Below are 23,919 nucleotides of genomic sequence, written 5' to 3'. Positions count from 1 at the left end.
AAGGTTAATTCTCATCAGATAGAAAAAGAAATAGAAAATCCTCCCCTTCACTTCACGGGAGTATGAGAAAAGATGAGACAGAAAGGAAGCAAGCAGTCAGCCTGACATGTGCCTTAACTCCCCCTGCAGACCAGAAACCTTGGGGGCTGGAGGATGGGGAGAGGGGGCACTTGGAACTCAGTTGGAACATACATGAGGCATACCTCACAATGCACAGTGCAGACATAAATAGTACAAAACCTGCAAAGAAAATGAAACTTGAATATCCTGTATATGATTTTATAGTACCAAGGCTAAAAGGGCTTTCTCTTATTAACATTCTCTTGGTTATTTTTATTTTTTACCATATTGCTCAAAAATTTTCCATTGGGATAAAGAAAAAAAGCCTTAGCCTGTATGTAAAAGAGGGCCAGCACTGATTTGATTAGAAAGTTAGAGTTAAACTGGTTCAATAGTTTAGGATATAACGAGTGGCTCAGAAATCCTATTGGATTTGCTTGCACAAATCTGGCTGTGGTTTCAGACTTCCTATCTGATTCATGTGGCCAATTCTCTTCAAAAAATGAGACTGTGTTACCTGGGGAGAACAGGATTGCATCCTTTGAAATCTAGTTTCCTATTTGAAAAAAAAACAAAAAAGGTTCAGCAGTCTTTTCCCTTAGAGAAGACAAAGACTTCGTGTTGGAAATTTCCTGCTAATTCCATGAAGACATGCTGGCGACAGATTTTTCCAAGAAAAAGCAGAATATAGAGTCACTTTATTCCCACCTCTACCACCTTATTCTCCACAAGGAGACTCTGGGCATGACGTGCCTTCCTCTCTGCTATCGACCTGCCAAGTTGGCACTGAGAGAGCAAATAATAGTAATAATAGCTTCAGTAAGCTAGCAGCTCTGTGAGTCTATGGGTCAGTCAGCAAGGATGGGGGAGGGAATGGAGAAAGGGAAATACAAGCACAAACTATTCCACTGAAATAGAAATGCTTTCTTCCTACTTCACTGCTACTTTATCCAAAGAACCAGAACCACAAATATATAAGGAAACTAGTAGTAGAGGTATGTTGACTAATCGTATGTTCAGACAATTATTTGCCAAGCATATATTCAGTGCTATATACTGAGACAGACACACGTATCTTAGAAATATAGAGATGGAAGAGTACTTCCCCCTCATTAGTGGTTTCTGGGCTTCAGAATTCATACATCAATTATGATAACCTGCCCCCCAATATTTGAAGGATCAACATTGATACACCAATGTTTTATTCTACTAAGTGAAGACAGTTAACATCTATTCACTAACTCCTGCCTCATCATTTCATAAAAGAAATTACACGTTAGTATCAGGGAAAGGAGAAAGGACAAAATAGAATAATGTAAGTAATGTTTAATCTTTTAAATTTAATATGTGTACATCTATAAAAATCCTTCATTGCCCTTATTTTTTTAAGTTAACCATCAAAAAACTTCTCCATGGACTTTTGATTGAGAAGCACTGATCCAGGCCAAACCATCAGTTTGCAAATGAGAATGTTGGTGTGACTTGTCCAGGGCAATAAGGCCATAGGCTACAGATTTGAGTCTAGAACTCCAGTCTCCTTACTTCCAACCCAGTGTTTTCCACCATACCACACTGTCATTTATAAAAGGCAAAACTTTTGTCTTCCAAAGCTCACAATATTGAGGGGAAGATTGGACACACACACATACACAGAGATGAGAATGTGAGAAAGGTCATGAGAGAGGCACAGTTCCCTGCCAGTTCTAAGGTGGGAAAGTTTATTTGCAACAGAAAAAAAAAAAAAAAAAAAAGTTTGGTTGGAAGGGGCAGTATTTGCACCAAACTTGAAGAATAGAAGATAGTCAGACAGATAAAGATGAAGAGGAAGTGTGTTCCTGAAAAAGACAACACTATGTGCAAAAGCAAGGAGGTTACAAAATGCAAGAAACAGTAAAAATCCAGCCAAATTGCTGGACTTCTATGGATTTGTGATGGGGAATAACAGAAGATGAGGCTAGAAATGTAGTTGCTGATTAGCCCTGGAGGACCTTCTTTGAAAGACTCGGAATTCTGGACTTTATTCCCGAGGCAATGGGGAGCCATTGACAATTTCTGACAGATAAATGATGCAATCAGTACTGTACTTTAGAAAGATCTGTCTGGCGATGATGTGTGTGATGGCTCATGAGACATTATGCCTGAAGTCCAGATGAATCAGCTGGAACCTATCTCAACAGCCCAAGGTCAGGGGGCGGATTAAGAACAAGAAAATATTCAGGCAGTAGAAGCAACAGGGTTGGTGGCACATTGGATATGGAGAGAGTCTAGCCTGGGTGACAAGGCTGGAATTCAGTAGGAAAACAGGCTTTAACAATAGGAAGGAGTTGTAAATGAATAGCACAGTTTGGGATATTTTGTTTGTCAGCAACACACCATCATGTTCCTATCTCCCAAATGTGGACTTGCTAAAGTATTGCTAGAATATTGTGGGGATAAAAAGTAACGAAAATGAACAATACTAGAAAATCATGTCTCAACTGCCTCTGATGGCAATAAATTTCTCCCAATCTTCATTAAAAGCAGGCAGGAAAAAAAAGGGGAAGGAGAAATTAGAATCCAGAACTTGAAGGGATCTTGGAAAGCATTGGTCAACTCTTCATTTTCTAGAAGAGGATACTGAAGCCCAGAAGGACACAGTTATTTACACAGAGTGACATAGATAACTAGAGGAAATGTTAAGACTAGAGCCTAGATCTCCAAAAGTCTTGCCCACTGCTATCTATGAAAAGGGATACTGCCTTTCCTTAGGAAGGCTGGGTAACATTTCATTTCAATTCCATCCCCTCTATTGTCCTTCCTTCATTATGTTCCTCCAAACAATTTCCTGAGAACACTGAGAAAACAGCACTATTTTCCTCTTTACTCTTTCATAGGCCTCCCAATCATTCCTTTAAAAAAATGAATAAAACAATTTTGTCATAAAATGTTAATTGCTCTTATTCTAGAATGTCAAGGGAAATAAAAACACAGCAATTGATGAATATAGCTCACAAAGGAAAGCAATTTATAGCATCTGGCATCTTCATGACAAGTTTGAAAATTATTGTTAGATAAAGGCTCTGACCTACAGGATACAGAACTTCAAGTTTCCCAGGGGGAAAGACCTGAGGTTATTTTTGCATTATTAGAAGGCACTGTATTTATTACATCATATCTACACAGCCAAAGCGAATGTTAAAGAATTATGCTTGTTAATCTATCCAGGGATTGGGGGCTTGTTAAACAGGCAAACGCTGTTATCTTGATCTCAAAATGAGCACTGTTGAGTATGACTCATCTATTCTGAATGTCAGCACAGCATGAATTCACCAACATGACATGAAGACAAAGCGATCAAAGCAGTTACCTATTGATTCTAATCCCTTTGAGAGTCAGTGCAGCTCCTCCACGTCCCCACAATCTACTTTTTTCTTAATGAACAATTCATTAACGAAAAATGCCTCTACTTCCCACTCTCTTTCACACCTGTGCAGACCCAGCCATGGAGCAACGTAGGCTGCCTACTATTAATTGAATGCCAAGTCAGTGTCGGTGGATTGATACATATTCCCTCATTTAGTTCTCATAATTCTATGAGGCAGGTACATTTTCAGATCAGGAAACACAGTTTAAAGGGGTTAAGAAACTTGCTCAAAGCTACACAGCTTGTCAGTAGAAAGGTCAGAAATCAAACCAGGTGTGCCTGCTGCCAAATCCCATGATTTAACCATCGTGTCCTGCCCCCACCAAACCACCACTGCCCCAATCCCAGCTCAGATATAGGAAAAATATTTATATAAGTAGAATATAATCAGGGGCAGATCACTGCATACGAGAGAAGGTAGAAGTGGAGGGATTTCACCCTGAGTTGTAGCTTTCTATTTTCAACTCGGGTTACAATATTTGCTTTCCTGGCCTCCAGAACTGTTCCCAGCATTCTAATTTGTTCTACAAACGAAGTTCTAAAGTTGAAATATTTATTGCCACATCTCTGCCTTCAAGAGAAACTAATGATTCAAACAGTGGCTGGGGAAGTCTTGGAAAGGTACAATCAGTTATTCAAGGAGCATAAATTCTTACTCCCCCTCTTCTGAACCACAGATGATTCCAAGGTTCCAGTCATTACAAATACCATTTCTATAATGCTGCTATATTTTGTATGCAAGCTTGGAAAATATTGGGTACTAATATTTTCTGTAGGGACCCTCCACGGCCTCTGCAATTTTGCTATCCAAAAAGTTTAAGAGGGTTTAATAGTTCTTAAATAAAACCCAAAGCAAATGAAAACTCTTCCTCTACTTTAGTTCAAATGTGGCATCCACAAGGAAAAGCTGAAGTTGGAACATTTTACAGCTGCTGAGAAAGTCCAACAATCTTTTAGTACTTAACATTTATTGGATTAAGGGGTCATTGTATATCAAATTCCTCTGAAGTAAATAAGTCTAAGTAATCTTATCCAGATGCACTATGAAAGGTAGAAACACCCTTTACATATGAACCTAAGATTACATAACTCACCTTCACCTGCCTGGTACATAGTAATATCAATATTTAATAAATGAATGTTTTTCCTCTATTGCTTTCATTGTCAGAGCACTGGTTGAGAAGCAGAGTATCCAATACAAAAGGTAATAAGTGTGATAGTATAAATATATTTTGCTTCAAGCAGACCCAAAATAAAAGTATACAGATTTTCAAACAAAATAATCAAAAACTCCTTGTTTCAGAAAAGGATTCACTGCAGGATTCTACTAATTATACAATTTGCCAAAAGATGAAATGCAATCCAATTTACAAAAATGGTATTCACGTGTAACTTTTCAGGAATTGCATAAAGTGAGACCACTTGTAAATCCATATAATTACCCTTCTCAAAATTTAAAAGAAAAAAAAAAAAGACCACTGTTTAGAAAGTCCACAAATCCAGACATGGTCTCTCCTTCTACCTCCCTCTACCCACACACCTCCTCCTTTCACCTGGCTGATTGATATGTGTGTCGCAACATCAGGTAAAGCTTCAACTCTTCCAGAGAAACTTCCTTTTCTCTCCAAACCAAGAAACACCCTGTCATTAAATTATTCTACTGCATAATCATTATGTATTTATATGTCTGTCACTCAACTGCAACTCCTCTCTCAAGGGAGAAATAAGTCTTAATCAGCTTTATTTTGCTACTAAACCTGGAACATAGTAAGTTTTCAATAAATATTTGTGGAATGAATAAATGAATAACCATATTACAGACAAAAACTTACAGATGTTAGGGTGTGGCTGGTGACCACAAGGAGTCAAAGCATAAATGGAAGCAATGAGTCTTAAATAGAGTTTGACAGGTTTGATGAGTTTGATGTGCCCTGATGGAAGGATACCCAGAAAACTACAGATAAGATGGAAAGTCTGAATTAAACCTCAGTATTTACTAAGGAAACCCACATGATGAGCAGTTTGCCTGGAGGTAGTAGAGACCATGAACAGAGGTACAAGTACAGAGAGACATGAAAATAACTTAGGAGGTTTGGTCCTCTTGGTCAAAGAACTTGTCTCTGATCTAAATCTAGACTATACCAGCTGCTACAGGGCATTACAGTGTTGTCATCACCAAAGCCCTGTGTGTACTGCATGCCTGGTGTCTCGCTTCCAGCTCCTCAGTGCCATGTAGAAGGACTAAGCATTTCTTCCCGAAAGCAAAAATAAACTCCTTTAAAAGGAGATATAGCAGGAAAACCTGAAGGCAGTCTCTCACCTGCTGGTTCTGATAAGCCGTGACTGTGGTGAACACAGTCTCAGGAAAGTTGAATGTTTTCACCCCATCCCCAACTGGAACAGGCTTGGTGGGCGAAAGGTCGCTACTGAAGTCCTTGCGAATCACATGAACCCGAGGCTGGTATTTGTGCATAGAGTGCAGAATGATCTGAAATGAGAAGGGGAAACATTACACCAGAGTTGGCTTTAAAGTCTCTACATCTCTTCAAGCTCTTGTGCAGAATAAATCACCGACAGAAGCACTATGGGAAGGACACACATTGGAGGTAGGATGCGCTTGAGGTCAGTGTACATGTTCATGGCACGAAGAGCCAGTGACTGGACAGCATTAGATGGAATTATGTAGCAGTATCTCAATCACGGATGGTGGATGTAATATGTTTTCTTTAATTAGATAAATGCTAAATGACTGTTCTGATATCAGTGGACAACACTCCACTGACAGGTCTCAGAACCGCTGCCATGTGACGTCATTCCTGCCAGCTTCAAATTTGCATCAGGGTCTCATGCTACCTTTAAATTCTACATGTTATTATTTTGCACTGGTTATTTTGTTTATGGGAGTTCTTTTATGTCATGTGAGAGTGAATAGCATCTATATGTTCTCCTTCCCTCAGAAAACTGAAGACAGGAGCCATGGTTTTAGCCTTGTTTCAATCTTCCCATAGCACCCAGTTTGGATTATGGCATTCATTAGGAACTCAGTACATATTTTACTGCCAAAGATAAATTTAAAACATTAGGTGTTTCAGTTATACCTGGAAAGCCCTCAAGATTTAGTTTTCTCTCATAAATTCATAAATTTCTTGACAAATCAGCCAAAATGTCACTAAGTTGTCCCCTTTAGTTTATTGCTTTGTGAGCTATTCTACTGAATGTTATTTCTTTTACCATTGTTTAATTTGTCATGTGTTTCTGTCTTACCTCCCTGACTGGATTGTAAGTCCCTGGAGCACAAGGACTTTGTCTGATACAACACAACCTGATGAGTAGCAGATGTTTGCTAAATGTTAGATTTGTAATAAATGAAATTTCACAGGAGGAAAATAAACTTTTATGCTCACTCTTAAGACTTAAAATGACATGGAGATTCTTATTTTACCACTTTGACTGAAAGAATCTGAGGCTAGTCAGCTCTAGAGGAAAGGGGGAAGAGGAGGAAAAAGGAGATGGGATTCCTCGACTCACATGTCCCTGATCATCCAATTCATTGTTGGTCAGCTTGAGTTTGTCGAAACTGACCACCTGTCTCATCCAGGTGTCTCCAGAAGCTAGAGAATCAGGGTGGATATAAACTCTTGGGGGCACAGGAGAATCAGCATTGCCCGCCACCATCCACTTGGAGCTGTGATACACGTACCTGAGATAGAGAGCGAAAGATGAAAACTCAGAGACAGATGCCGAGAGGGGATAGAGGCACAGGAAACAAGTAGAGATAAGAGAGATGAGAGGCAAGAAAAGAGGTGACAAGAATAGTGAAGTAATAGGAATGAAACAGAATACAAAGGAGAAAAGGAGACAGAGATGGAAATGGAGAAAGATGGGGGAGGGGAGAAAAATATTGTGGTTTAATGATCAAAGCTACAGCTCTCACAAGAAAAACATTCTCGCAGTCCCATTTCTTTCTTCTCTCTTTCCTTGCCATGCACCCCTGTGTGCAAGCAGGCATCCTGTACACACGTGCTTGACTATAGAAAAGGTATTTTACTGCAACCTTTCACCTTCCAAATGCAAACCATATAATCCCTTGGCCACTTGTTCAGGATTTGGTGCCTTATTAAAAACATCTTCCATATTGTCCTATAAAACACAGCCATGTGCAGAGACCCTCCAAGCCTCTCACATGTTAACTATTTCTTTGCTAGGAATCTGAATTTCAAAGCATTTCTGTGAGAATGGAGGGCCTTTGCATTAGTACAATCATTCCTAGAAACACCACCAAATCTTCCCAGTTAGTGTTTCTTTGAAGATCCTAATTTTGAACTTCATCTTCTACATTATTTTGAACTTCATCTTCTTTCATGTTATTTTCCCACAATGCCACAGAAATAAGCCATTCTTGGTAGCAGAGGTCAATTTACCAGGCTTTGCCAATTGCCCTATAGTTCTGGATAGCATTCTCCAAGGATCTGGTACTTCCCTACTTTTCAATTCTAATGGCGTGCGTGGGATTTGAACTCTGGCAAACAGAGACACTCAAATGCAAATAACAACTCCCAAGGTTCTCTAAAACAGATCTGAAGCATCTCCTCTCCTAAATCCTGCAATACAGACCACACCTCTCTTGGCCAGCTTTCTTCCCCTACCATACTACTCCTGGTCTTCCCCATTCATCTCTCACCTCCAAATTCATGGGTTTATAGCCAAATTCTCAGACTTTAGATGTTTCAAAAATAAGACATGTTCAACTAGATTGAGCTTAAGTGTTTGGAAATGGAAAGAAGTGATGGTAGCATGTTATAACTAACAGTGCTGAATGGTGTGTGAATGTGATGGAAAGGAGAAGCTTAGAGTCACATACGTCACCAGAAGGAAAGTTGGAGGTTAAAATATGGGAACGTATAAAACAGTGAATCTTGTGGTGGACAATGTTCATGATTAACTGTACAAATATTAGAAATCTCTTTCATGAACTAGAACGAATGGATAATACTATAAGTAGAAGTTAATAATAGAGGGGTATATAGGGAAAAATATACCTGTTGCAAACTATGTACTACAATTAGTAGTATTTTAACATTCTCTCATCAGCAGTAACAAATGTACTATACCAATACTATGAGTCAGTAATGGAGGTGGGTGGTGGTTAGGGGTATGGGAGCATTTGAGTTTTCTTTTTCGTTTTTATTTCTTTTCTGGAATAATGGATGCACAGCTGTATGATGGTACCATAGACAACTGATTGTACACTTTGGATGATTGTATGGTATGTGAACAATCTCAATAAAATTGAATTTAAAAAAAATAAAAGCCATGTTCACTGACTTGATTGAAATTTCAAAATTCAATTAAGCCAGAACTTGTTTCTGAAAAAATTATGTATGAGACATCCAAGAGAGATGGATATCTTGTTGGCTTTTTATGACTTTGAGGGAAAGTTACCTCACAACCCATATTAATAAACAAGATTTTTCCCTAACTAAAGGTTCTTCTTAATGTTTTATCCGATTCTATTATTGCTCTCCAACCTCCCCAGTGTAAACCATCAGATATATGATTGAATGTACTGCATTGGTCCCCTTCTCTTTCCCCTCTCCAAAATAAATCATCTCAATTCATTTAGCATTTCATAAACCAAACAGTTCAATCTATTCATAATTTTCAATGCTAACTGAATTAATTTTAAACTTAACACTACCTAGGAAACACTATACATTTCCACTCTCTCCATAGACATAAGGAGGATTCCAAACCAATACTGAGCTGTGATTTCTTACCTCTAGTTACTACTTCCTACCTGGTGCTCTGCCACAGGTCATTGGCATATCCACCATTCTTTGTTGCCTGTACAATGAACTGTTAAAATACTTCATCTAGTGAGTTCAAACTACTCTCAGAATATTGGTGAAGTCCAAATTCCACATCCCATAGCCATCATTACCTGTATCGTTTATTGTCCACAGGTACAATATCCATTGCTATGTAGTACTGCTGGTGTGGATCCAGGCCAGTGATTTTCACTCTCATAGCAGGAAACATCCTCCTATAAAGGGGAAAAAGGTAGTACACTCAACAATCAAAGGTGGAGAAACAGTGGGATTAAAAACCTAGAGTATCTTCTTACTAGGAACCCTAAGCACACCAGAGCTTAAAGTCCTTTAATTCTCAAAGTTGGCTAAGATTTTTAACTTTGGAAATATCACTATAAAATATGCTGAAAACTTACATTGCTGAAATAGCACATCTTCTTAGCTTAAATTGACTTATTTTATGATTCATACACCCATACGTCTCTTATCATGCCCTGTTTCATATTATTAGTTAATTTAATACGTGTAGATAAATGTGTGTATACATCCATTTCCTACCAGACTACAATTTTCTTGAAGTTAGGTACCATAATTTATGTACTTATTACCTAAATAGCTTATCACAATTTATTGTAGGTGATCATAAAATATTTTTGATTGGTTGAGTTTATTCAAAAATGACTACTCTATACAGAATGTTTAATAACATTAATTGTAAATGTTTGGAAATGGATGGCACAATACTGTGTGATGGTAGCACAATACTATAAGTGTAATTGACAAAGCTGAGTGTGAGTATGGTTGAAAGAGGAAGGCTACGGTCATGTATGTCACCAGAGGGAAAGCTAGAGGGTAAAAACTGGAGCTATATAACTTAGTGAGACCTAGACTGGGCAATGATGGTGGTTAATTGTACAAATAGAAGAAAGTTCTTACATGAACTATAACAAACATAGGTCACTATTACAAGGCATTAATAATAGGGTGGTATATGGGAAAAATAAGATCTATAGTTAACAGTAACATTGTAATATTCTTTCATTAATTATAGTAAAGCTAAATGTCAATAGCAGGGGGATATAAGGCATATGGGATTTTTTTTTGGAAGAAATGAGAATGTTCTCATATTAAATGTTCTGATTAATGCATAACTTTGTGATTATACTAAGAGCCATTGATTGTACACTTAGGATGGATTCTACGATGTGTGAAAAAAAAAGTTTTAAAAAAAAAAGACTACTCAAGAAATAAGCCCTCAAGAAAAGAAGAAAAAAAGAAGGTGCTACCTGTCCCCAAGCAAAGGGCCAAAAAGATTTTTAAGACATAGAACTGTAGAAAAATTTCTGAGAGTTCTCAAGCTGTCAACGTGTGTGTCAGAGGAAGGACCCTGCAGAATAGGGAGCAAATACCGAATAAATTCTAGCAGCCTCCAGGAAAATCCTTGTTTCTACCACAATGGCTCATTAAACTTGCCAAAGCAAGTTAGGATATGGCACTTTACAACTACTCTCATAATTGAAGAGAGAAGAAGGAACAGTCCAAAAGAGGTATTGAGTGTCAAGGAGTCTAGAATAAAGTTCACCATTGTTCTGTAACCATCAGAAAAAAAGAAAAACATCAGGCTTTTTGTATGTCATTCATTTAAGAGAGAGACATAAAAAGTGCTCAGTTCAAAAATGTGGACTGTCCTGAATGTGCTCTAGTACTTGTATATAAAATGCTGCATTAAGCTTAACCATCTGGGGCCAGTTAGTCGAGCTGGGCAGAGCACGGTGCTAATGAGGTCAAGGTCACAGGCTTTATCCTCATATGGCCTAATTGGCTTTGCTCCATTTCATGGCCATAGACCATACTCTGACCTCAGGCAGCTATCGTGCAAATGTGCACTGGCTGGTTACACGTGGGGCTCTTTGTTCTAGATAAACACTCCACTAGTAAAAGCAAATGTAAAAGCAAATGTCCTCTAGCAGAAGGTCGGTAACATCATAATATATCTGAAGGAAAGCACAAGAGAGACCATAGATCTTTAATAGGGCTGATAGATGATCCTATAAATAGTTGTAAACAATAATACATAACCATTTTTTCTTTCCCACTTTATTACTTTTCAGAAGCTTATGTTGGTATATTATTGTAGATTTTCTTCCCTTACCCTTGCAAGTTTAATTAGAAAACTCAAATTTAGTCTTGCCCAAATGAAATTTGATGGGGCTGGGGGGCTACTCATAATGACTAAGTCTAACATTTACTATTGGTTAGGCAATTTGAGCCACATTTTTTTTCAAAATCTTGAGAACCTTGATCTATACATTTAAACACAGATCATGTCATTCCCTTCTCAATAACAATGGCTTATAATTAGCCTGAATGTATAAATAGTTAGCATCTTGACAGGGATAGGGAGAAATCCTCTCAGTTGCTACCTGAGATAGGAAAATGTGGTTCCACTTTGCTATCTACAGGGGCTGTGTTACATTGAGATACTTCCAGAAAAGGAGATGGATGTTTTTAAATTTAATAACCATTTTGTTTGGAACACCTCTTATATGACCTTGAGGGGAGAAGCTACTCATCTCTTCCTAGTACCCAAGTTCTAAAATAAATGAGCTGTGTGATTTTGGGTAAGTAATTTAACCCCATCACCTATAAAACACAGTAATAGGACTAGATAATTTCTAACGTCCCCTCCTGCTTTAAAATTCTGTGATTATGTGTGAATTCTCTTCCTAAAAATTTAACGAAATTGTCTTTTCTTTCCACCAGCATTTTAGCACAGAAAACTACATAAAGATATAACTCTGGAGAAAAATTAATGTTTCCTATTTTACAAAATGAGATGTGTGTTTGGTTTTAATTTTATGGCTCAATTTAGGCCAGTTCTTTATCTTTCAAATCCATTAATCCCTACCAGCACCTCTGTCCATGGTGCTGATTGTACAGATTGTGTTGGTACAGTCAAAGACTGAAGGCTCGGTAGAGAGCAGCAGCTCTGAATCAACAGGATTAAAGTTTGAGGTGTGGAAAGAGGTAGCTAGTGACTTAGATCTTCTGAGGAGGAAGGACAGAGGGCCATGTAACCATGGTCCTAAGAGAACGGAAATTGAAATAAAAATTGTAAAGGACATTGTGAAGGAAGAAAAATGAAGCAAAGAGGAAGAAATTACCTGGAGAAATGCAGAGGGGAAGAAGGAAATTCACAGAAGAGAAAAACCTTCTTTGTATGTATCTGAGTTGCTCCAGACTTATCTACACAGAATTACATTGGTAGCAACAGCAAAAGCTGAGACAATCCAATACAGAAGAAATGAATGGAGCTTCTAATCTAAACAAAGGATTCCAATATGACTAAAGAACAAACTACATTCTATGTTGGGGAATATCTGTACTATTTAGGTGTCAAAGTGAATTTGTGAAAACAGAGACAGAGAAAAGAAAATTATGCAGAAAGAATCATGAACGAAGTTACAGGAGAGTTGTCAAGGCTGTGCTCAAATGAATTGAACTTGCTGAAGAGCAGGGAGTGAGGTGTGTGATATTGGGAACAAGAGTGACTGGAATACAGACCCAAGAGTAGTAAAGTGAAGGCTCAAAATAAAAACTGGAAAATATTACAGACAAAAAAATTGTAATATTTCCCCTCCTGCCAAACCATCTCCCCTACCAAAAACTAAAAATAAAAATAAGATGATTTTCCTTGAATTGTTCTGTTTTCTTTCAAGCTTTAATGTCACAAAATGTAGAAAAGGAACAGACTGAAATCCAAGGAATGAAAAAGAGACTGTGATCTTCCTCCTATAAATTCTTTCAGTGGTTTTATTCATTAATAAAAATTAGAGAGAGAAGAGGGTTCTGAAATGAAGAGAAAATGAACACGATTTCCTGTTCATTTTACCTGATGTTTTATGGCGGAGGGGGGTAGATTTTCTGTATGCATTCAGGTGAGTTGGACCCACATAAAAAATTATTTTACCTTAAATGTCCATGTTCATGAAGACAGGTTATAAGCAATGAAGTAAGTCTTTCTAGGTCTCCATGGCATTTGGGTTGGTTTTGACAATATGAAAATAACATAATCTTTTGGTTTAATTTCCATTAACTATTCCTATAAAGTTCAGTACAAATTTACTTTTACCAGAATTGTTTTCATTTTGAATTGAAGAGGCAAGTACTACAAAGGTTTCTTTGTAGTACAAAGTAATAAATAGTTAAAGCCATACTTTAGAACCAGACAGATTAGTGTAGAAATCTGGAGCTGCCCCTTGCTACCCATGTGACCTTAGTCAAATTAATTAACCTCTTTCAGCCTCCACGTCCTCATCCATATATGGGATAATCATATCCTACCTTATAGTATTGCTGTGAAGTTTAAATTTAAGTTATGTATGTACAGTGTCCAGCACAAAATAGATATCTAACTATAGAAAATTGAAAGATACCCAAAAAAAAGAGTAGCTTAATTAAAAGTATTTATATCAAGAGAAATTGTGTTTTTAAAATTTTTGTCATCCTAGATAAATATTTTTGCAAGAATTTCCACCAGGTCATAATTAAAGATTTGTAATAATTTCAAGCCAGCAATAAAACATAAGAAATCAACAAGCAGGGCTCAGAAGATGCAACAAGCCCAATACTTTTAAAATTCTTACAAAAATATAAGGCTTTAAAAGCTTTAGAAAGTGCAAGCTGTTGTTTGGGTAGCAAACATTTTCTTTTGAAAGTATTGAAAATGTATCTTTTGGCTGTTAGATACCATGGACAAAAATGCATTTGTATGTGGAAAATGTTTGTGAGTGAATAGGTGATTTAGGTTCAAGTGGCCCTTCAAGGAAAATAGCAAAATCACAATAAAAACAACTGAATCGCTTTACCAAGAAGCCCAGATGCGGAAAATTGTTTGCAAGTTGCTTCAACTTTACCCAAATAAGTGAAAAGGAAAAAATGTATCAGCTCCTGCTTTTGTTCTCCACTCTTTGAATGTGGCCATTCAAAGGAACTTGACCTTACCTGCCTGCCTTGGTGATGATCATTTCAGTTCCAATATCATGGAACCTCTTCCAGAGGTCAGCACATTGCAGCTCCACCTGAATCTCTTCCATGGAAGACATGGAGGCAGGCACAGGGCCTGCAGAGCCCGAGCCCAGGTCAGTGTGAGTGTCGAAGGAGCAGGAAGTCCGCTCAGTGAGCACGTCAGAATCTGAACCAGTGCTCTGCTCAGAATCTGCAAAATAAACAATCAAATCTTAGGTGAGAAACTGCTGAGTGTCCCCCTCCCCAACAAACATACCCTGCCCTAAAAGATGGGGGGCAAGGGGGGCATGGTGGAGTGGGGAGAAGGGTGAACAAAGGAGACTTAAAGCTAGGAAGCTCCAGAACACAGCACTCAGGGTATTTTATTATATTTTTTATGGTTTGTTTTTGTGATTTATGACCTCCTTTCGGGTTTCAGGTTTCCAACATGACATCTGGCATTTTAGTAAGTTTTAGCAACAGCTGAGGAAAATTGGTCCATAACAGGCAATATAAGGAGTCCTAATGTCACCATATTGAAGAGAATGGGGCCAAACTGGGGCAACAAAATAAATAAAGGCCAAGTTAAAAAAGAATAATTATAGACTGTAGCTCCAAATATGGATTAGACAATTTCATTTGGGAGAAAAAAGATTCAGTGCTAAGAACAATATTTTCTTTAATTCTACACCACTCAGCATCACTGCCCATCAGTCAGTTATTCCCAAACACAGCAACTTTTCCTCCACTTGTAGGTCCTGGTCCTCAAAAAGTAATGAAATGTTATTTGGAATCTTTAGAAGCACTTCACTAAGAGCCCAATCAGACCATTTTGGGTGAAAAAAAAGTCTGTTGCGAGGCAAGGATGCAAGCATATGGAAAAAGTTACCCAAGAAGGCGGTTGAAACAAAGGGAATAAATGAGTTCAGGAGACACCTTGATTGGTTTCTGAAGTATGGGCAGAGAGGAGGGGTGAGCCCAACAGGAAGGTGGGATTGAGAACAACCAAATAAAAAGCTGGCATGCTGGGCCAGATGGTCCTTTCCTATGTCTTCTGTACTGATGGAGAGAAGTGGCGGGAAGGGAGAAGGTGGGGATAAGACTGGTGGAGAAGGCAGGAGTCAAATTTACCAGAGAATAATTTTCTGTAATTTTTTTAAATTTGCTTTGAGGGACCTGAGGCCAAGAATTGAATGTCCTGAGCCTTTTCAAATTCAGATTAGCTAATATAATTTTCTTAGATCAAATGATGTCTCAAGGTGAGCCTAAGTACCTATTTCTCAAATCCACCCTTAAAATCCAGGATTCTGATCACTTCACCCATAAATAAATATGGACATTAAAAAGGTTGGAAACAGCAGCGTCTGATGACTGACTTTTCAATGCTCTCAAGGGTCAGAGTTTCTTGGGCATCATTCCTTGACACTAGCAGGATGGAAGAAGGATGAGATAGAATTCCACATCATCTTGCTGCCATCCCCACTTACCTGTGGCAGATTTCTAGGCCTGTGAAGAACTCATCCCATAATTCCTTCATTTTTCCTTCTTTCTAACTGACAGTTTTCTTTCTAAACTCCAGGCAGCATCTCTGGCAAGAATCTCCCACAGCTTTGCCAAAGCCCACAGGGAGCAAAGTGTCATTCTCTCCATCTTCCCCTATTCTTCACCCTTCACTTCTGAAGGACTTTCAGGTTACTGCAGAACTGCACTAAATGCCTAAATAAACAGGAAGTTTTTGAACTAAAACTCACTCTCCACAATCACTAGCTCCAGTCACCACCATCTACACTGCCCCCCCCCCCAGAAAAAGGGGAAAAAAAAGCCAAAAAGTTTTATAACTAGGTATTGAATGTATAAGCATATAGTTTTATACTTTGGGCTAAAGATCTTTAAGACAGGAGCTATCTTAGGTCTCCTTCAAGCACAGAAAATTCCTTATCTAGATGAAAGTCGCTGTTGAATGACATCTGCATCCAAGGTTGATTCTAAATAACTTTTGGTAGCATCGCCATTACATCACCACACACTCAGCCAAACACAGTAATTCAGATCCCCTGAGACACAGATTCTCAAATCCCATTTTGTTTCAGTGATATCCCAAGAGATCCCCACTTGTCATGAGTATTACAAATTTTTCAAGATCTTCTCAAATTAAGATTTTTTTAAAATAGCCTTGTCCTACTTTGGGGAGCAAACTATTGTAAAACCTCTTAACTATAGACTGTTACAACTACAAAAGCAGTTGGAAAATAGACACCCTAAGTAGGGTCCAGCAGAAATTTGGGACAAACGATTTTCCCAGGGTATGTTTAAGAAGGGAGAGGGGAGTGAAATGTATCAATGAACTAAGTGATAAGTATTTAATGGTAGCAATGTTGAGACCAGGATTGGAATGGGGACTATGGGAAATAGGAGTCTCTTAGGAAATAAGAGACTTAATGGTAGCATGCTATGTCATCTGGAATAAAATGGGTACTCAAAATGTAACTGTTAAAAGGATTAATGAATAACCTTAGTCAAGTCACTTAAACAAAATGAGCCTATTTTCTCATCTTGCAATTAGAGGGACACAACTAAAATTTTTTAGAATCTCTTCTACCTCTCATGACTTATACAATGTAAGAATCCTTTCTGGAGCAAGTCTCAGGGATAACACAAGCAACCTCAATTAGAAACATTAAATTTAAAACAGTTTGGGCAAGACAAGTTAAATGAGGAAAAAGACTGGGGCCTAGATTCACATTACCATAGGAGTTAAAAAATTGAGTGGGTGTGTTGTAAGGTTTACGGCTTAAATCAAATCAATCAAAAAGCACCTATCAACATATGTCTTTAGATGAGGTACCATGTAAATAATTTGAAACAGAGACCCAGACCTTGAGAAGTTTCCCAGTTAGTATTGATTAATTGTGTGTTTACTGAGTGCTTACTCTGTGCCCAGCACTGTGCTACATTCTGGGAAATACACAACAGGACCCCTCTTCAAGGTATTTACAATACCAATGGAGACTGTGAACATCCACAAATAATCAGAGACCAATACAGATACTACCACAAAGTTTTCCACACCATTGCATATTATCATGTATGTTTCATAAGAGCTCAAAAAAGGGAGGGATCTGAGAGGGTTGGAATTTTTCTGGGTAACCCATGGTTAGTAGAAAAGAAATGTACTAGTCTGTGGAGGCATAGGCAGTATATGTCTACTTGAAGAGACTTTTCAAGAACAGTTATTTCTTTCCCTAGAAACACTCTCTGAGTTCCTAGATTCTCACTTCCTCACAAAACAGATCCCAGTGATTTTTATATAGAGAATGTAAGTACATTCTCTATATCGTTATTGCAAATTTTTCCCACATTCACAATACCATGAATGTGCTATGCAATTTTCCACTCAGAATTGTTTCTTAGAAGTCATAACTTAAAAATAAACTTAATGTTAAATTTTATATGGTTTTTGAGTTTCCAGAGGAGTCCGGTCCATCTGTGAGGTAAGCTACACTACAACACCCTTAAAATAATTATCTCAGAGTCAAGATCAACAGCCCAGGTAAAAACACATTTCAATCCTTTGTAAAATACATTTAAAAATCACAATGATATAAAATATTTAGGCTAACCAGATCAATAATTTCAGGTTGAATAAGCTATTAATCAGAATGTGTAATCATGTTACCTAAGTCATAAAGGTAAGAAATACATAGCTGGTTATTTCAATCAAATCCATTAAGAAATATAATCAGTCCCCTCAAGATCAGAAAACACCTCTGTTTTTTCAAGTTCTTCTATTCTTGGAAATTTGTGACTTCCTGACTTGAAGAAAATAACCATTAGGAACTCTTTTGAATGACCCGAGAAGGACTTCTTGGCTATCAGATGCCTCTTACAAAACAGTATTTTAACAAGGAAGGTTTCAGCAAATGAGGAACAAAATGATAAAATTATGCATAACCAAGGAAGTTCAAGAAGAAAACTGCTCCGATCCAGTTATAAGAAGATAGTGTGAATAACAGAGTCAACCGATATATCTATTCCCATACAAAAAGCATTCCTAAAAGAGACATTCTAACCTTTAATCCATAATGTTGCTAACTTTCTCACCTATTTCTGCTTTAATAAAATGGATACCATAGCACTAAGGTCCCATCAAAAGTGAGTGTCATTCTCAATTTACAGATAGTGATAGCAATAATACTTTTTCAATTTATATTTTATATAGTATCTACTCTATCCTTCCAATTGATGAGGTAGACAAGGCATATATTTTTCTATCCACTTTGTGAAACTAAGACTGAGAGAAACTGAAAACTAGTCTGAACTAGAAGGTGGGCCTTCTGCCTCCTGATCCAATGATCAGCTCTTCCAAGATCATATAGGAGGTGCAACTCTGGCCAAAGCAGCCAGCAATTCTAAAGTACCCCTCAGATATTTGACCATCCTCACAACTGAAATGGTCTAAACATAACTGATCTTGGCCAAGTCACATAATTCTTCTTGTCCCCAATTTCCTTAATCTTTGTAGTAAAGAACATTCATGCTTAATTAGAGGTACTATAAAGTTCCTTTTAAAGCTAATGTTTAATGGATGGAGTAGTTGTACAGCTTAAAGACCACCAAGTCTAACAAGAGCAAGCCAACTATGATATGGTGCTTTCGTAGTTGTAGTAGAAAGTGCCTTAAATTACAATGTACTTTGATTTTAAGCAATACCAAATAAGACATGACTGAAACATATTACAGTCTTTCAATAATTTGCATCACCATTTAACAGAATTTTTTTTGAAGAGTCATTCATTACTACAGTGAACAAGGCACATTTACTCCTGGAGCTCTGTTATTCACCAGCAATGGGATTTTGGAAATTCTTTCCAGTTCATAGGGCTCAGTTTCTTCACCTTTACTTTTAGGGCCTGGGGACCTAAGATATCTTCCTGCTCAAAAAATTATATTCATATTTTTATGATAAAACAGAATCTAATGATTTTGTTGATAACAATATTATGAACTTTGGACAGTGAGAGGAATATGAGTGCACAAGAACTATCCCAGCCAAAGGTTAATGGTCAACAAATATTGAGCACTTACTGTGTCAGGCACCATGCTCAGGTTTTATGTGCATGATATCATTTAATACAATAAACCTGAGTTATTATTCTCTCTCTTTAATATATTATTGATGCTAAAGTCCAGATTACATTATATTATGTCTGCCTCCTAAGAATTGCAGACTTATAGGACTATATCTAATTCCATTTTTATTTCACCAAACATTTCTGCTTTCTATGGATCAGGTTATATGCTAACAGATGAAAATAAAGAAAGCAGGTTCTTGCTCTGAAAGAGCTCACAATCTGGTAGGAGTTTAGAGTGAGTATGGAAGGAGGGAGGTGAGATAAGGATGAAGGTGAAAAGGCAAGTAAAATTCAACTGAGCAACTATTACTTGAACATTTACTGTGTGGCACTCACTCTTCTAGACTCTTGGGATATATCAGAGAACAAACAAGAATCCCTGCCCACATGGAGACTGCTTTCTAGGAGGTCCTTGGGAGTTGTGATATAAAGTTTGACCTTATTCTCTATACACTAAAATTTTCGTTTAAATTAGGATGATTATAATTCTGTCTTCCCTTCCAGCCTGTGAATTCCATAACCTGAGTTTCATGCTTTGCCAATCTCCTGTATGAATGATAAATGATAACCTGGTTTCAGTGTTGATTACAGGTGATAGAAAACTACTGTCTAGTCAGGTAAGAGATGTAGAGATTTCTCAGGTTAAATATGTGGTGCCACTTCCATAGGACTAGGCCTCAGCTGCCAGAGTTTTACCCCAAAGAAGAAAATAATTTGAAATAACTAAAGAAGAAAGACCCAACCCAGGTGACAATCAAATGCTTCATCACTTTTTTCTGCCCAAGACTGGGGCTTGACTACAGTAAGTTATATTTCCTACCTGATGTTGGTAGGGTTGAGTCCTTGGTCTACCTCCTGAGTCCCAAAGTCTCTAGAACCCAAGATTCCCATATCCATCTCACAACTCCCATTCACACCAGGACAGACATCAGAAGCACCAGGCAGCACTCTCTGTACCAGCCTCAAGTAAACTCCTATTTCCAGAAGACCTCTGCAGTGGAAATTGGTCCTGAGCTGTCAGATTTTATCAGGTAGCTTAGAGAAAGCTGGTGATGAAACTTTTCATAGAGTAATTCTAAATATGGCAGAAGCAGAACATTTGGCACTGACCTGAGTACGGACTGAGCCCAAATTTGATACCCAAACCAGAGCTTCAAGGGAATGAACTGTAACCCAGGTTGGATTAAACTAAAATTATGATGCTAGCAAACACTCAAATGAGCCTGTGAGATGACTTTAGTACTGTAATGGAGTCTCTGAGCTCTCCGTGACCTCCAAGTTCTATTTGGAAAAAAGGGGAGGTAACCTGAGGCCAGCAATTCTCTTGCCAATAAGCCTATTAAGAAGACTAAGAACACATATCTCTCCAGCTGCCTAAAGCACTCTCCACCTGACAACCAGCACCTCTCTTAGTAATACATATAGCTACAAGCAAGGACCGAAAGTCATCCCTGAGATTTAAGCCTTTTAAAAGGCTTTGCAAAGTGGCAGCAGAAATTCTTCCATCTATTTCTTCTTATGCAGGGAAAGGGTCAATGTCATTAAAAGTTCAATCTCCAGTGCTCCAGTATGCTTTGAAGGTGGAAGCAAAAAGGGAAGAGAAGTAACAGGCACTGGACTAGGCACTTTATATGAATTATACCACATAATCTTCACAGAAACCCTGTGAAGTAGGTAGTATTGTAGCCATTTTAAAAATAAGGAAACTGACGCTTGGCAATATTAAGAAACTTTTCTCATCATATAACTAGAAGGTGTCAGAGCAGGGCTGGAATTGGTCTGACTCCAGAATTGATGCCCTTTCCACTATACACTGCTACCTCGTTTTCAAAACTAGAACTGCAGAACTGTGTACTTCCCAATCTGAACAGAGAAATGTGAGTTAATGATCAGGCTGCTCAGTCAGAAGATAGTTCTATGGAAATTAAACATTGTCAGTTCTTTTGGGAAAGGAGAAAATGCAAAATAAAGTCAGACAGGAGTTTTCCTTTCTTGGTACCAGGCAGTAATGTTCAGAAATATTTTAGTAAGAACATGTATGGAAGCCCTTCTTTTTAGTGCCTCACTTCCTGTCCCTACTCCAGCCTGGGTAAAAAATCCAAATGTGGCAGATCACTGAAGGTCACTGTCAATGTCAAATCACTCTTTTGCATCAACCTAGGCCAATCAGCAAAATAACATTATAAGGTACTTGGAAGATGTTTAGGCTTTGAGAAATTTGCAATGACAGCACTGAAAGACAGGAAAAGCAGCAATTTACTGAGGCTTAACTTAGGTCAGAGTTCAGGGCCCAGAAGTTTTTAATAGTCTTAAGTGGACATCCATGCTTGAGGAGAATTCATCTGATAATAATGTACATGAAAGCACTTTATAAACAGTAAATGTCATATAAACATATATGATTATATTCCAATGATCAAGTTTATCAGGAAGATCAAGAAAAAAATAAGAGACAAATACGGGTCCTGGGCTTTCTAGAACAGTCTTAATTTCATACATCCTGTTTCATTCTTTCCATAAAATTAATATTTGTGAGACCAATTTTTGGTTCAGAAAGCATTCCTGATGAAAGCATGGATAGTACATAGATGGAATATTCTCAAATTTGCCACAAGTCACATGGCAATATCCAATTTAAAGTCCTCTTGCACAAGACATCCTCCAAAAGTTGATTCTGATTGACTGGGTGGTCCTCAAAATTTACTAGTCAAATTTAGGTCAGCAGCTGTCAACACAGGCTCCTCCCTGAGGCTCATCGCATTTTTTTTGAGTCAAGTGACACATTAGCTCATCACCAAGCCACTGCTTTGTTTGCTCTTTGCAACCACAACCTCCCACCACCTTCTATCCACCTCTCCATCTGCCTGGCCACTGCCATAGCACCATTATACATCTGCCACAGTGGTCTTTTAATTTCAGTGAAGTGAAAACCAGGCCTTCCCCAAAGGTCACTTGCTTTATGCCATATTAGAATATTCCCACTGAGCAACAATAAATAAACAAACTCATGCTAATGAGTTCTTTTCAAACTAATCAGCTAATTTCCAAGCTGTTAACTCTGTAATTTAACAGCTTGGATAATTAAATGTGTAATTTAACTATCACTTCTGGAGACAAGGCCACTGTGTAATGCAATGTAAATTACTTAGCAACAGTAAAAGGAATGTATGAAAACTAATTTCATGTGCTGTTATCAAAGAGAGGCATCAACAAAATGCTATGGGAGTTTTGATGTGAAAGGAACCTCTGACCTGCCCAGAAGTCTTTTCTGGGCCTAATAAAGAGATGCCTGTGAGATTCAAAGACAGAGATAGGGCAAGAAGATGAAAGATCTTCCTGGAAAAAGGAATTTTGTGGCAGAGGCATGGCATTAAAATCTACCAGACATGTTTAGAAAACTGCAGGTAACCCAGTCCACATCTGTGTTATTCCTTTTGTACCCCCAGCACTTGGAACAGTGTCATCTCCTGTTATTGGTGGAATAAAATGTTGTTGTTTGAATGAATGAATGAATGAATGAGTGAATGAATGAAATGCTATGAGCTTGGCAAAGTACGAGAAGGGGCATGGCTGGAGAAGAACAAGGAGGGTAGATTGGAGCCAGATGACGTACCTTGAATGCTATTCTTCTTCTGGTCTCTTCCAGAAGAGCAATATATCCCTAATAACAAAGTATCTTAACTGAATGCTATGTTCCCAATAAATCCCAAAGAATCATCTCCTGATTTCATAACCCAGACTTCCAAAGTCCTACCAGCTTTTCCTTCCATGACTGTGAGTAGCATAGATATGACTGCAGGGCCTGACCTGGAACCTTTCAGGAAATTCACACAACTCATGCCTGTTTTCCAGTGAGTTCTGTCACTCCTGTGGGTAGCAGACACAGTCAAGCATCCAGAAAAATACTCACATACTAATTCTCCTCCACATGAACCTAAGAAGTGACGGTGCTTGCCGGTCATGAGGATAAAATGGGGAAAGGCGCCCTTCCATGGGCGCTAGAGCTACTGATGCTGAGGGAAAGGTAGAGAGGCAGATGTCCCCCTCCTGAGGAAAAGCTCCACTCCTGCTCTAACAGCTGCTGCACTCACCAAATCCCCCACTCATCTAGTGTCGCACTGTCTGCGGTGAAGCATTCTTTGCACAGTTTCCAGAGAGGGTATGAGTTAGGGGAAGAGCACAGCCCTTCCTTAGAATCATATAGACCCAGATGTATGAATCTGGGCAAGTGACTCAACCCCTCTGAGCCAATTTTCTCCTCTAAAATGGGGATAATAAAGAGATTTGGATGGTTCACAGTTAAAGCCCCTGGTATATAGCAGGGGTGTGTTAAATGTTAGCTCCTTCCATCATTTGGAAAGGGAGGTGACCTTTTCCCAATCACTTCCCTGTCCATACCAGATGGAGAAAGAGGGTTTGCATCTTTTCAAGTGGAGGAAAGCAAATCCCAATAAAGAAAATTTAAAACATAGAAAAGGAAAAGATTACATGGCAAAGAAAATAATGT

At 38.2% G+C, this 23,919-nt stretch overlaps 1 protein-coding gene across 1 annotated transcript in view; it reads right to left on the bottom strand.

Moving 5' to 3' along the window:
* Positions 1-23,919, bottom strand: part of TBX15 (T-box transcription factor 15) — a 97,637-nt gene that overhangs the window by 28,973 nt on the left and 44,745 nt on the right. The window contains exons 2-5 of the mRNA XM_037814996.1: positions 14,278-14,491; positions 9,405-9,506; positions 6,992-7,163; positions 5,784-5,951 (exon numbers count right to left, since the gene is read on the bottom strand). Of these exons, the coding sequence (XP_037670924.1) occupies positions 5,784-5,951; positions 6,992-7,163; positions 9,405-9,506; positions 14,278-14,491 (656 nt within the window). The remainder of the gene's footprint in view (positions 1-5,783; positions 5,952-6,991; positions 7,164-9,404; positions 9,507-14,277; positions 14,492-23,919) is intronic.

This window comes from Choloepus didactylus, chromosome 2 (genome assembly GCF_015220235.1).
Source record: "Choloepus didactylus isolate mChoDid1 chromosome 2, mChoDid1.pri, whole genome shotgun sequence".
NCBI classification, from domain to species: Eukaryota; Metazoa; Chordata; class Mammalia; order Pilosa; family Megalonychidae; genus Choloepus; species Choloepus didactylus.
The sequence above is the reverse complement of the archived record's forward strand: the minus strand, read 5'-3'. Positions and strand labels throughout refer to the sequence as shown.